At 44.1% G+C, this 15,752-nt stretch overlaps 1 protein-coding gene across 4 annotated transcripts in view; it reads left to right on the plus strand.

The window, feature by feature from the left end:
* Positions 1–9,015: 9,015 nt before the first annotated feature.
* Positions 9,016–15,752, plus strand: part of CD34 (CD34 molecule) — a 30,434-nt gene continuing 23,697 nt past the window's right edge. For 2 of the 4 annotated variants that reach the window (XM_032136729.2, XM_032136730.2), the window contains exon 1: positions 9,016–9,369. In XM_032136729.2, coding sequence (XP_031992620.1) covers positions 9,291–9,369 — 79 coding nt within the window. In that variant the 5' untranslated portion in view covers positions 9,016–9,290. Of the gene's footprint in view, positions 9,370–9,576; positions 9,698–15,752 lie in introns of those variants that run through there. The other 2 variants (XM_032136728.2, XM_058430623.1) reach the window with 2 other exon arrangements.

Below are 15,752 nucleotides of genomic sequence, written 5' to 3' on the forward strand. Positions count from 1 at the left end.
AAAGAGTCTAGATTTCCTATGAAGTGGGCAAATGGTTTGGCATTCATCTGCCCAGTGGCTCCCCAAAAATGTCCTGGCATGGGAAAAAATTTCAAAGAAAACTCAATGTCCCAGGGTTTTTAAACCCCCTTCCTACTCAATGTTTCACAGACTCTAGCTTACAAACTTCATCTTTCCTATTTGCTCTGCTCTGTGCTCCTCTTCTTTCCTCCCTTCCCCAAACACCGGCACCCCTAATTCCCAACCTGGGTCATCAAAAGCCTAACAGCATCTATTCAAGCTGACATCTAATCCTCCCCAGAGGAAGGGAACTGCACTCCCATCCAGCGGATGATGTTATTGGCCCCCTCCCTGAGCTCAGAGGCTTGGTGCAGCCCAGACATATGGATCTTTTTAGAGACTTATGCAATTTGGCAACCCTGTTTCACACCCTCCAAGCCCTGCTGCTCAGACACTGCTCTGCAGAGAGTGCACCCGGAGAGGGAGGGAGTGGATCCCTGCATGCTCTTTTACTCTTATTCTTTCCTTGTCATTTCTCCTGGCAACTCTACTCAATTTGGAAAACAAAAAGTAAAGTGTTCTTCTCCTGGCCAAATATTCGACTGAAAACAGGAAAGAGAAAAAAAAATCAAATAAAAAGAAAAAGAGGAAGAAAAAATGGGAAAAAGAACACAGAACTGCACCATGAATATTCTGATCAGTTCTCCAAGACAAAGACTGAGAACCACCTGAGCCAACAACACACTGTCTTGCTTCTCCTCTTCTCCATCTCCTGTCTATGTGAATAGACGTAGATTCCAGTCTATAAGGAGCTCCTGGATTTGTGCAGTGCACAACCTGAGCACCATCTGCTGCAACCCTACCTCCTCCAACACTTAATTCATCCTGAGCCTCTGATGGGTGAATTTGACCTTGCTCTGTGTGCTCAGGAATGATGTATGGTGCTTCTACTGAGGCAAAAACGTCTCTGACACTTGGCAGGCTCACACTTGCCCCTTTGTCACCTCAGCCAGACATACAGGTGACTGGTGTGTCTTTGAAAAATAAGGAACTTTCTTGCTGCTCCTGGAAGAAAGAATGGCTTCTCTGCTCAAGGACCAACAGCCAGAACTGCCAAGGAAATTTTGTAGACTCCCCAGTCAGGAGACCAGAGATCTGGTCCTAGAAGTGTAAGACCTTCTAAGGTCCCAGGATCTTATTTCCAAATTGAGACCTTAGCACCAAGACCTTAGAACATCTTACTCTCCTAGTACTAGACCTCTGATGACTCCTGGCTGGGGAGTCTGCAAAATCTGAACCTTAAAGGGTGGGGCCATTTTGGATGAAGATGTTAAACTAGGAGGGGTCCATAAAATTCACAGGAATTAGATTGTTCTTGAGCCATCCCCCCACGCTCTGCCTCTGAGGTGATCTCTTCCAGGCTATAGGCACAACTCAGAAGGCTAGAAGTGGGAGAAATGTGAAGCAGGGAAGCTTTGCCTTTTTCTTTAGGAGCCAGGCCTGGACCAACACCTTATTTTATTTTTGATGGTTTCATGATAGATGGGACCTCTATATAAAGCTCAAGAGAATAGTTTGGGACAGATGTTTCCTTTCCAGCCACATTTTCCTGCCTCAAGTTAAAAATAACCATCCTCTTAGCTTTGGCTTCCGAAAGATGTATGCCATTAAAGCTCTCTATTTGGGTTTACAGAGACAAAGGCTGTTAAGTCCCTGGCTTTCACAGCCTGTTGGTCCATGAACTGATGCAATATTGGGTTCAGGAAGATCCAGCCCCTTGAGACAGATTCCTGGACACTTTAGTGAAAAAAATTGCTTTCCTATACCTACCTTTAGGTAGCACCAGAAAGAGAATTTCCAAGTGGGGAAGGACATTTCGCAAAGTAGTTCTATTTTTGTTTTCCTGAATAAATCCTTCATTATAGAGTTTTCTTGAATCAATGACACCCTCAGCCCCAGGGTAACCTGAATCCCCTTTGATATCTGGCTTTAATGGAAGCATAAATGCTGTCGGTCGTATTCACGAGCAATGTTGAGTTAGGCCTACACCATCAGGAAGATTGACTGAAAACCGAGATACTACAGAGTTCGGAAACGAGCAGAGACAATACCAGAATTACAGACACAAATCCACAAACAATGGATTTCTGACCTGTTCTCAGGGAGCTGCTTCCCAGGGTGTAAGGAATCTTTACTTAAGTCTCCCTTATCACTGTCATATTCACCCTTTGGCCAAGCTGTTTCCCCTGTCACCTGACAGCTCCTATGGACAACCCAGGACCTGATAAATCCAAAGAAAAGAACTACAGTAATGCATAATTGCTACGTTTTCCTTTTCGCAGTAAAATAGCTTTATGTATTTTTGTTTGTAAAAGTAGCACATGTTTATTGTGAAAAACAAATGTATGTGTTGCATACTGGAGTGAGGACAAAAGTGAAAATTACCCACACTTCCAACACTGAGACAAATCATTATGTGTGTATATGAGACATTTATTACCACCGACACTGACTTTTTACCTCTGCCACAACAAAATAGGGTCATACTGTGACATGCTTTTTTCCCCACTTATATGTCAGATCACCAGGTCTTTTTTTTTTTTGAGACAAAGTCTCACTTTGTCAGCCAGGCTGGAGTGTAGAGGCACGACCTCGGCTCACTGCAACCTCTGCCTCCTGGGTTCAAGCGATTCTCCTGCCTCAGCCTCCCAAGTAGCTGGGAATACAGGTGCATACCACCATGCCCAGCTAATTTTTGTAATTTTTAGTAGGGACGAGGTTTTGCCATGTTGGCCAGGCTGGTTTTGAACTCCTGACCTCGGCCTCCCAACGTGCTGGGATTATAGGTGTGAGCCACCGCTCTCGGCTTCAGGTCACTAGGTCTTAATAGCTGTAGGAATGACAGAAAAGCTGTGGATTCTGTAGTAGTCTAGCTGAAACACCACATCGTTCTCACTCACTCACAAGCTTGTCCCTTAGGAGGCAAAACTGGGACGGCAGCCCTAGAATTATGCTTGGAGGGGAGGGGGACACAAGGCATTGCATTTTACAGCTCCGTTCTGAACATCATTACATTTCTGCTTTTGCTAACATCCCAAGAGGCCTATGAAACACACCAACAGATTATCTTGGGAGCCTTGCACTGGTTGATCAGTCCAAGCTAACTCCCTTCTAAGAAACAGCCCCACCCGCACAAGCGCAAGAGAAGGGCATTTTCACAACATGAGAATCACCTCCAACCCATTGGAAGTAACATATAAGTATATTTAACATATGTATATATACATGTAAGTAATTTGAAAACTTTTATAATTTAAGTATCTGTAATAAATTAAGACAAATTATTCACAAACAAGTAATAGTACAAATTAAAAAGGGAACATACTCTAGATAAAGTACAGATTAACAAGCAAATAGGAATTTTATCAACAACAATTTGAAAGGCTTGATAAATACTCAGTTTCCTAGGAAAATAACAAAACTTACTCAAGAAGAAATTTTTTTAAATCTGAGAATTCAACAATTACAAAAATACAAGCAGTATTGTTAAATAATCCCACATTAAATACTAAGCCCAAATGATTTTACAGGCAAGTTCCCACAAATTTTAAAAGGAAGTGATCATCCCAGTCTTATAAAAAACTTTTCTTGAGAATAAAAAAACAGGGAAATACTCTCCAACTCATTTTGTATGGACTCTGTAACCCCAATACCAAACTATACTATGAAAAGAAGAAAAGGAAAAATTACAGGGCTGTTTCATTTATGACTATAGAAGCAAAAATCCTAAATAGAAGATTGTATTAGCAAATTAAATTCTACAGTGTATAAAAAGGATAATACACTGACAAAGTTGGGTTTAACTCAAGTATGCAAAGTTGATTTAATGTTAGAAAATCTACAAATGTAATTCACCATACTACCATATTAAAAGAGAAAAACCATATGTAATTTTAATAGGTATAGATAAGGCATTTGAAAAAAATCATCATTAGTTCATTATTAAAGAAAAAAATCTTTTAGTCAATTAGGAATAGAAGAGAATAAACTTAACATGATAAAAAGCACATATAGGCCAGTTGCAGCAACTCATTCCTGTAATATTAGCACTTTGGGAAGCCAAGGTGGGAGGATCACATGGGGCCAGGAGTTCAAGACCAGCCTGGACAATATAGCAAGACCCTGTCTCTAAGATAAAATAATAATTTAAAAATGATAAGTAAATAAATAAAAAGCACATTTAAAAAATTAAGCAAATGTGGAAACATTAGAAGCTTACACTTCAAAATCTGGAATGAGGCGAGGATGTGCATGATCACGACTCCTTTTTATCCTTAGATGTTCTTGCCGGTATATTAATTTAAGTAACACAAATCAGTTCCAGAAGGATTGGGAAGGAAACATAAAATTATCACTATTTGCTTGTGATATGATCATTTACATATAAACCCAAAATAATCTATAAATACTTCAATCTAATAAGATAATAAGGTAGCTCAAAATATTAATATAAAACAATAAATTGCAATTTCATACACCAGCCACAAAAATAATTAAAAAGAAGATAATATTTGCCATAGTCTTAGAGGACATAAATTACCTAGGAATAAATCTAACAATGAATTAAATGAATTTATCATTTAACAATAATGAATGAATTAAAACCATTACAGGGAAAATTATAAACTTTAATGAAGACTAAACAATGGAGATATATACCAGGTTCTCTGAAGGAAAGATTCCGTTCTCCCCAGGTTGATCTATGGAGCAATTTTGATCAAAATCCAAAAGGCTGTTTTGGAAGGAAATCTGATAAGCATTTATAAAATTATATATTATTATTATTATTATTTGGAATAACAAAGAGCCAAGAATAGTCAGGGCATTTCTGAAGACAATTTGGGAGAGGAAAACTTGCCCTACAGATATCTGAACTTATTTAATGCTACAGTAAATAAGGCAATGGCGAAGGCACTTGGGGTGTCCATACTGACTAATGCTAGAGAGCCCAGAGCCAGACCCACATAAGTATGAAATTATGAAATGTGGAACATGACAGAAATGGCATGTCAGGTCAGCAGGGAAAGAGGAGACTACTCAGTAAATGCAACTAGGAAAACGGTTAGCCGTATGAAAAATACATAAAACTGGATTTCTGCTAGTTATTTATTTTGTCTCCCTCAGCCCCAACCTCACTCCTCTGTACTTTTCTCTATAATACTGGCTATAACGTGTATTTGCTCTGTTACATGAGAATATTCAGTTTCATGCAGAGGACAAGAAAAGCAGGTGGGTGAAACTCATCAGATGGATTAACTATAGATACAAAGTAAGCAAGTCACTTGTGAGACATCGGCAGAATTCAGAAGATGGGCTAAAAATACAGGATGAGTATCCCTTATCCGGGATGCTGTTTGGATTTTGGAATACTTGCATTACACTTATATGTTGAGCACCCCATTCCAGAAATCTGAAATCCAAAATGCCTCAATGAGCATTTCCTTTGAGTGCCATGTCAGTGCTCGAAAAGTTCCAGAATTTGGAGCATTTCAAATTTCAGACTTGGGATTCTCAATCTGTAGTAAGTTAGTAACCTGCAAGACATGTAAAACAGAATAAATGGAATAGACTGCAAAAGGATGGAACAAACAAGAGTGCTACTTACAGGCAGAAAAGGATAGGAAAAAACAAATCATAAGCCATGAGGTATAGATTATGCCACCTTCTGGCTGGTGTCCATGTCATCCTTAAATTGACTACCTACTGGTGGCACCTTCTGGCCCCCCATAAGCTCTACCCAAGAAATACTGGCAAAAAGTGTGGCTTCCCAGAACACTGACAAAGACCTGTGGCCAAGCCTACCTACCCTTAAACATCTCTCAATAGAATGAATATACCTTGGTTCCAAGCATCTTCCTCATATTGATCCCCTTACTCAATCTCAGTTCTGGTCCTCATAACTATACCACTGCAGAGTGAAACACATGACTGAGGCTGTGAGACTGTGCAGGACTTTTGCCCTGCTTGCATTCCCAAGTGTATCAACCTTGTGTAAATCTGTCCCCTTGGTTCTGGCTCTATGCTTTAAATAGATTCCATAACCCTAGTGATTTTATCATCATAATTTGGTCTGAGCCTTCCTGATCTGTGGCCTCTGGAATAGCCTGCCTATCGTGGAGGCAAACATTGCATCATGGTGACTTACCACAGGACACTGGTTCCCAGATTCCCTTGTCAGCTGATTTCTGGTTAGGTTCTGCCAAGAGGAGGCACTGGAGGGAGACTAGAAGGTGAAAAGAGGAGAAAAGGGACTCGCAGGTTGTCACTGCATCAGTCCAGCATCTGAACACTTCTACCACCAAGGCTCCCTCCCTGCCAAACTGTAAAAAAAAAATAAAAATAAAAAAATAAAAAAGTTTGCGATGTGGGAAAAAAGTCTTGGTTCCAAAATATAAAATTAGAAAATCAAAATTCACAAATTTTTCATTAAATGCCTACAAAATGTCAACTCAACTTGTAAGCTGCAATTCAACTCTTTAATAGTTTCGTGTAAATGTAATAAAGTTTGAATTATAAGAACAAAATGAATATATTTTAAAATTCAGAATTATAACGACCATTTTCCTTACTTTTTTAACATCAAAGACATTATATTTGACATAGGAAGAGGTCCTCTTTTAGGTTGATTGACATGATGAGTGTGTATTTTGGGGAGGGGTGAGGTAGGGGATGTTTAATAGTAAAAGTGGTCGTGACCTCCAAGGGTCTATAAAGGGCCTGAGACAGTCTCTCACTCAGTGTATTTCTGTTGTATCCTCCACTTTGTGCGGTGTAGCTAACATCTTCTAGCAACAGCTTATGAAGCAGGAGAGCAGAGAATTGAGGAGCAGCCCAGAAAGGCTAGAACTTTGAAGGGACTACATAGCTCAACTCTATCTGGCCTATGAGGAAATGTAAGGCTGGGGTCCCTGGGTACCCTTGTGTCCAGTGGCCAGAACCTGTGTTTGGGGGTGGCTCGGGCAAGGGTGTGTGTGCTTGGGGTGATGAGTCTTGGTGACTCTGGAAAATATGAAGAGTGGCCAATCATTGTCTAGCTTTGTAGTTCTGGGGCTATCCATATAGCCTTGCAAGCCAGAGAAGAAACAGCTCTGGTCTCTCAGAGGAAGGGATTTGCCAGCCTCCCATATCCCCTACTTCTATTTTTCCTCCTTGAAGCCTGACATCCACTTCGCCCTTGCTTCTTGTACCCAGCATGTGTTCTTTCTATACCAGGGCTTCTTGAACCTCAGTGTGCATGAGTCATGGAGAATACTTTTTCAAAGTACAGATTCTGGCCCTCACCCTTGATTCTGTGTAGACTATGCTTAGAGAAAACTCTGCTCCATAGAATCATTCTCTCTCTCTTTGCTCCCAAAGCTATTTAAGAAGTTCAGGTACTAAAGAAAGACAAGTTATTTCCCCTATTTCCCGTGGTCCAGCTATGGGAGACAAATGGTATTTAAAGAAATCAGAAAAAAAAATCTGGAAATGGAAGTTAAAGTGGACCAAATTAGCTTTCATATCTAGCAGGGATTACAACCCCACATTTGTTCATAACTGCACACTGGATGCCTAATGCAGACCCAGCGGTCCCTGGAGCTGAGGAAGTTGAGGGGAGTAGGGGGCCTGGCAGTGTTGGAGCTAACTCCTTTTCCCTATTAATTGGGAGTCCCAAGGACCAATGCCTGATTTAAAAATGCATGTTTGCCACTCTTTCTGTCCCCAGGCCCTTGCCATCACTATGTGATCAGTTCTGAATCATCATTTGTACTTTGAAACAGATTCATACCATTCCGTTGTATTCAATCAAATTAGCATATCAGGCCTTTGCTCTGATCGTGTGATGAAAGTCTTTGTTCCCTGTTTAAAGGAAGGCTAGGCAACAAGACCAGAATAAGGAGATTTTGGTTTTGTTTTTAGACCTGGATCCTTCTCCTGTGCAACCCCAATCCACAGTAGGTTTGAGATGGACTATAAAGGTAAAGCTACTTTTATAATGCTAGAGTGTCTGCAGAGAAACCAGAAAGGACCACAGAGTGCTGGTCTGGCTTCTCTTTTTTCCCTCTAGGCTATGTGGTACAGACTTCATGGAAGAGGCTGAACTGAGTATTTATAATTTCATGATTCCACTCTGGATATCGGAGCAGCCTCTCCCAGGTTGTACCTTATCTGATCCCCCACCTGGTGCCATCATCTGCCCAGGCTGGCTTCTCCCTTCTCCAGTTTCTATGTCCGCAAGACTAGGCTGCCTACCCCGCTCAGAGTTCTTCTATTCAGTACAACCAACACCCAGAAGAACTGGTGAGGAACAGGAAGCTCAAGGATCTATCAAGTGGTGGAGGATGGAGTCACAGAAAATCCTTTTTCTGATGGGAGAGCAAAGTGAAATCCCTAGTGGCTTAGAGCCGGGGCTGGAGAGGGGATAACTGGGGAGAAGGCATCCAGGGAAGTCCTTTTTCTTTAGGATGATGATGATGGGGAACTAAATGGGGAACTATGGAAGGTCACAGGAAAAGTTAACACAAGTTAGCAAAAAGTTAACACAAAAAGGTCTTGCAGAAAAAAAAAAGAAAGAAAGAAAGAAAAAGTCTCCAAGAATGGTTTGGACAGCCAAAATGAATACTTACAGTCACGTATACCTGCTCACTCCTGATGCTTCACTCACACACAGCACAAGATCTGGTGAGGCTATCACTAAATGTGTCACATTGTGGTTAAGTTTTACCTGATTAACGAAATGCTCACACTTCTAAACTGAGGTCCTTACAGTAGATTCCTTTTGCAAGATTGTTACTGGCTTACAACTTAAAAATAAAGGAAAGTCACAAGGAAAGAAAAGGGGGGAAAAAATCGGAGGAAACTTGCCCCTGCCCTGGCCACCGGCAAGGCTGCCACAAAGGGGTTAAAAGTTAAGTGGAAGTGGAGCTTGAAGAAGTGGGATGGGGCCTCTCCAGAAAGCTGAACGAGGCATCTGGAGCCCGAACAAACCTCCACCTTTTTTGGCCTCGACGGCGGCAACCCAGCCTCCCTCCTAACGCCCTCCGCCTTTGGGACCAACCAGGGGAGCTCAAGTTAGTAGCAGCCAAGGAGAGGCGCTGCCTTGCCAAGACTAAAGAGGGAGGGGAGAAGAGAGGAAGAAAGCAAGAATCCCCCACCCCTCTCCCGGGCGGAGGGGGCGGGAAGAGCGCGTCCTGGCCAAGCCGAGTAGTGTCTTCCACTCGGTGCGTCTCTCTAGGAGCGGCGCGGGAAGGATGCTGGTCCGCAGGGGCGCGCGCGCAGGGCCCAGGATGCCGCGGGGCTGGACCGCACTTTGCTTACTGAGTTTGCTGCGTGAGTACCGCCCGCGCGCCGCGGCCGCTTGGCTTCGCCGCGGGGTGGGTGGGGGGGGGGGGGGGGGGAGGCTTTCTGGGAGGCTGAACGGCAGAGCAGAGTCTCACGGAGGGAAGGAACCCCTGCCCAACCCACGCACTGCCGCCCACGGCTCCTTCCCCCCGGGGCCAGCGCCTCACCCGGGAGCCGACGGGGGTGGGAGGGGAAGGGAAGGTCATCACCCCCGCGCGTGTGCGTTAGCGGAGGTGTGAATGGGTCAGCACGACTGGTTCCAATGGACTGAGATAAAGCACTTTGGAGATGCCAGGGTCTCTTCTGGTTGCCAGAGGTGCGGAGCGCGAAGTTGCAGCCAGAACCGGGAGACTGGGGAGGAGAGAAGCAGGAAAAGTTTTGTGGCTCTTGGTTGATTCAGAAAGTATAGACCCAGAGCGGATTGCTGGGAAGGGGCCGGGGTGCCCACCTTGCACAGGGACTGGGAGAGCCAGAAGTGGACAGTAAGGAATTCGAGGGAAGCGAATCAGGGATGAGGCTCCAGGTCCCAGGTCAGGGGAGTTCGGAATGAACAGCCCGTGAAAAGGAAAAACAAAACCAAACAACCAACCAAACAACAACCTTGCATTTAAGATTGGGAAGCTGAGTTTCAATTCCCACTTCAGCAACCCCACCGCGGAGGAGGTAGAGGTAGACAGAATTTGCTCTGCACCCAGCCTCGCTCGCCTTACCAAAAACCGTCACCCCTGCACAAACTCAAAACTTGTCACCTTTTGGAGTTTTCTTCTTCTGCCCCCGCTCCAAGTTCTAAAGCTAGTGGATGGGTTAGAACACTGCCCCCACTCACCTACACATACCCTTACTCTTAAGGTCTTGCTCTCACTTTGGTTAAAAAAAAAAAAATAGGCACCCGGTAAATATTTATACTCGATTACTTTCCTTGGGGAATGACATTCTCCACCTCATCTCTTTGCACTTGGAAAGTTTGAAACTTTTGAAACTTTGTGCATTGCTCTCCCTTTTGCTTACAGCACTCTAGGGCTCCCAATTCTGTACTCTCACCACATCCTAAAGGCCACCCACTATGGCGCTGCAGAGTGACCTGGACTAGACCTCTTTGCTCCCAGTCTCCTCTGTTGTCCATCTTTGGGTCTGCCTGGCTGGGGAGAGCTGCCCCTGGGCTGGAGGAAGCTCTGAGTGAAGTTTTGGGTTGCCCTGTTTGGCAGTCCTGGACATGTGCTTTGGGGCAAGGAAAAGCTATCACTGAGGTTTCAAAATTCTAGAATGGGTGCTAGACTAGGCCCTCATAACAGGAGTGAGTCGGCCGGGCGCAGTGGCTCACGCTTGTAATCCCAGCACTTTGGGAGGCCGAGGCAGGCAGATCATGAGGTCAAGAGATCAAGACCATCCTGGCCAACATGGTGAAACCCCATCTCTACTAAAATTACAAAAATTAGCTGGGCATGGTGGCACACGCCTATAGTCCCAGCTACTCGGGAGGCTGAGGCACGAGAATCCCTTGAACCCAGGGGGCGGAGGTTGCAGCGAGCCAAGATCCTGGCACTGCACTCCAGCCTGGGAGACAGAGCGAGATTCCACCTCAAAAACAAACAAACAAAAACAAACAACAAAAAAACAGGGGTGAGTTGGCCAGTTGGGCAGATTCCAGTCAGATGCTCCATTCTCCTTTGGCTACACAGCTTGTGATGACCTGGTTCTCAGCCGAATGAGGTCCACCCTTTTCTTATTTCCTCAGCTGGTAGGTGTCAGTCTCGCCTTGGCCTGCTAAGGTTGGGGTTGGGGGAGCAACACAACCTCTGCAAAACTTTGGACTGATATGTTGAGAATTCTATATCCCAGCTTTGGGTGGGGAGGGATGGGGCACAAGGCCCCATTCCCAGCCTTGCCAGACTACTTGAGCCAATTGTAGTTTTATGCCCTTCCCAAGAGCTTTCTAGGGTTTTTGCTTGGATTTGTTTTGTTTTGTTAATACTAGGAGTCATTTTCTGTCCTGGGATACATTGTGGGATAAATGAGATAACTGAGTGTACCTTGAAATGCTACCATAGGGCCATTGAAGAAATGCTATTATTATTGTAAAATTTAGGGTAGAGGGGATTTCTGTGGCTTGTTTTCTCATCATTTACCCCAACAAAGAGCTTGTTTTGGGAAGTTCTTTTTTTCTGTCCCTTTGAGAAGGTGGCATGTGCATAGGCACTGCAACTAACCAGAAGTGGACTGTCTTTGTTGGAAGTGGGGGAGATCACAGAGCAGAGTCAGGGTAGGGGGCTCAGGGGCCACCAGGCAGCACTGCCAGAGCACTGGCTCGAACAGGAAGCCTTTCAGGTAATTAGGGAACCCCTTTGTCCGGCTCAGGGTATCTATTTCCTCCAAGCTTTCCAAGGCCTGCCCCTCTCCTCACTCTAACAACACCCCCAGGCCCTCCCCGTCACATTCCTCTTCTTCCTTTGGGTCCTTCGTGCCTGCTGACCCCACACCCATATCCTGTCTAGGGCTACATGTAAGAGGGGAAAAATAAAATAGAAAAGAATTTTATCAGCTATTTTCCAGAGGGGAGAGGACTCCACCCTTTGAATCTCTGCCATATGGCGACTGAGGAGGAGCAGCCTTGGGGACCTCTGACTAATTCAGTGGTCCCCAGTGCTCCGCACTTGTAGACCCAACCCAGCTGGCACCACCTTTGCAGATTCATGTCTTCAGCAGCATTCCTGTTCGGCTGATAAAACACGCAGGGGCCTGGGGCCTCTTTTTCTTATCCCTTTGGCTCCACCTCCTGGGCCTCCTCATTCCCTTGTCCTCGTCTCCTTCCTTCGCAATCTTTGTCTCAAAAAGCTCAGGGCAAGAAGTGCCAAACTGCAGCAGATAAACTCAGCTGCAGAGTCCTACAAAAACAAATGAAAATGAGGAACGAATTCCACTTCTTACCGTTGGTCTCATTGCCTGATTTCCTTTAGACCCTGAGCTGGAGGGCCCGGGTTTACTTTCAGGGCTGGATGGTTACCCAACTCCACTCTCAGGTACTTGGGCCTCCCTCTCTCATTGACTTTGGTTGATCTAACTAAACGGCTTGCAGTGTGGAGAATTAAAAATAAGAAGGTATGGAAAAAGAACACAACACCACCCTCCAGAAGAAAATTCTCAACAGTCGCCAGGGCTGTGAGAATTCCGTATTTTTCTGGGCTTTGACTTCTCTAATGAGAACATTCCCTTCCCTCCTTAGCTAATAAATGAAAACATATTATCTATGACTCTTAGTCCCAGAGCTGGACGTTGTGCTAAGGAGAAAGATGCATGCATGTTGGAAAGATGGAGAGACAAACAAATAGGGATGCATACAAGGGTGTACTTCTTAGTACCTGTGCTCTTGGAGCCCGTCAGGGAATGAGTCATTTCCCTTCAGATGCAACGGAAAAGGCCTTTGGGCTTAATTGGGAAGTAGGCTTCTTCTTGATTTGCAAAAATGAAATCAAAACTGATACTTCTTAGAGAGGAGTGGCATATCTAGGCAGCTGATTTAAGAAAATGTCTTAAGAGGTCTTTGGGTGACAAAGCCTAGAACCCCAGCAATCCTGTGTGAGCAAAGGCAGACACGAGGCTGAATTGCTGAGCTTGATAAAATAAAATGAAGCCTTGTGTTTGGGTGGGCACAAGAGACACAAGGCTGAAAGGACTCCAGAGCCCAGGAAGAGCATATAAAGGGTGGAGAGATGCCTGGAGTCATAGCAGGACAGTGATAGGTGGAGGATGGAAAAGACCTGGGAGGAAATTTTTTGTTTAATACATGGCTTCATTAGCACAGTAATGTCTAATATTTCAAGGTTATGCCATTGTCTCCCCTGGGCTGCCCTGTAATCTCATTCCATGCCCTCAACCCTTCAGTAAATATTGGCTACACACACTAGCCTTGTGTTAGTGGCTCTCTGGGGAGAGTAAAGTAGTGAGTGCTTGGTTAACTTACGGTGAAGTGGTATACTAGTGCGGACAGGGAGCCACTGAGCCATGGAGCCACAACCCAGGAGTCTGTGGTGCTGGTAAAATGGAGGAAGAGGCGACAGGGAGAAATGCAGGTGCCCATAGAATCTTCAAAATAATCAGGGTTCCACAGTAAGTGGATGGGGTCCAAGACATGCTACTTTATTTATTTATTTATTTATTTATTTATTTGAGAAGGAGTTTCTCTCTTGTTGCTCAGGCTGGAGTACAATGGTGTGATCTCGGATGACTGCAACCTCTGCCTCCCAGGTTCAAGCAATTCTCCTTCCTCAGCCTCCTAAGTAGCTGGGATTATAGGCATGTGCCACCATGCCCAGCTAATTTTGTATTTTTAGTAGAAACGGGTTTTCTCTATGTTGGTCAGGCTGGTCTCAAACTCCCGACTTCAGGTGATCCACCCACGTCGGCATCCCAAAATGTTGAGATTACAGGCGTGAGCTATGGTGTCTGGCCAAGACGTGCTATTTGAATATAAAACAGAAATCTCGGTACACTGGGAACCCTCAGGCCACAGACCCTTGGTTTATATATAGTCACACCTCAGCTTAGCCTTTGAAGCTTAAGAAGGCATCTGCTCAGTCCTTTGTTCTAGTCTAGGATGACTCCAATTCATGGTAGGCCTCAGAGTTGGATGGCCCCTAACACAGATGCCTCCTGAGTGTTTGCAGGAAGCATGGATCGATCACTTATCTCCCAAAGTGGCTCATTTCATTCTTATAAATAGCTACATCATTTTACGCTTTTTCCTTGAATTGCAGCGAAATTGGCCTTCCCATAACTTCTAATCATTAGTTCTAATTCTATTCTTTGGGCTGGCACGGATTTAATCTGGTCCTTCATGACAATACCTGAAGACGTTTCTAGTGGGCCCCACTAGATTATAAACTCCTTGAGGGATTGATTTAGATGACAATGACACTAACACCTAATGGAGGAAAGAGATCCGGCTCTCATTTTGTACTCTCCACAGCAGTGAGCGAGATCCTTTGCGCATCACTGGCACTGCAGAAAAATGAGAATGAATACACAGAATGAATATATCCCTTATCCAAAATGCTTAGGACCAGAAGTGTTTCAAATTTCAGATTTTTTCAGATTTTGGAATATCTGTATAAACATAATGAGATGTCTTAGCAATGGGACCCAAGTCTAAACATGAAATTTGTGTTTCCTATATACCTTACGTACATAGCCTGAAGATAATTTTAGACAATATTTTTAATACGCTTGTGCATGAAACAAAGTTTTGACTGTGTTTTGACTGTGACCTGTCACATGAGGTCAGGTGTGGAATTTTCCACTTGCGGCATCATGTTGGCGCTCAAAAAGTTTCGTATTTTGGAGTATTTTAGAATTTCTGATTTTCAGATTAGGGGTGCTCAAACAGTATAAATAACATGCATCTTAAAGAAAGTTATTATTTTTCCTCCCCAAATTCTTCTTTTCCATATCAGGGGTCAGCAAACTTTTTCTATAAAGGGCCAGAGAGTAAATATTGTAGGCTTTAGAGGCCATATGTGGTTTCTGATGGATGTTCTACTTTGGCTTACCTTACGACACTTTTAGAAATATAAAAGCCAGCCATGCACAGTGGCTCATGCCTGTAATCCCAGCACTTTGGGAGGCCGAGGCACGCAGATCACCTGAAGTCAGGAGTTTGAGACCAGCTTGGCCAACATGGCTAAACCCCGTCTCTACTAAAAATCCAAAAATTAGCTGGGCCTGGTGGCACATGCCTGTAGTCCCAGCTACTTGGGAGGCTGAGGCAGGAGAATGTCTTGAACCTGGGAGGAGTGGTTGCAGCCAGCCAAGATCGTGCCACTGCACTCCAGCCTAGGCAACAGAGTGAGACTGTCTCAAGAAAAAAAGAAAGGAAGAAATGTAAAAGCCATTCTTTACTGACTGACCATACAAACACAGCCCCTGAGTCAGGTTAGGTTCACTGGCCATAGTTTGCCAACCCCCCATCTAGATGAAATAACACTAGACCCTCAACAATATGACTTGGTTTCTAGAACTCTCCCAATCCTGGTTATCTTCACATGAACACTCCCCAATTTAATGAATTACCCCTTAAAATATAACACGAGAACAAGACTGCTATGGCTAGAGGTAGCTGGTAGGAACACACCTGCCACAGTTGTCCTCCAATCCTATTGCTTTTCCTAAACTCCAAGGATTGTGCTAAGCACCAGGAGTAAAACACATAAGAATAAGAATGGCTCCAGCACTTTAGAAATTTATGTTCTTACTGAGGTGACAGTTAGACCTATCCTGAGGAAGCAGCATATATGATTTTGTGGCAGATAAGTCATAGAAATAAGTATCTCATGCCCTCTGAGAAGCAGAAGGAAGGGGCCTAAAACAAAAGATATCCA

This window comes from Hylobates moloch, unplaced genomic scaffold (genome assembly GCF_009828535.3).
Source record: "Hylobates moloch isolate HMO894 unplaced genomic scaffold, HMol_V3 SCAFFOLD_18, whole genome shotgun sequence".
Lineage (NCBI taxonomy): Eukaryota > Metazoa > Chordata > Mammalia > Primates > Hylobatidae > Hylobates > Hylobates moloch.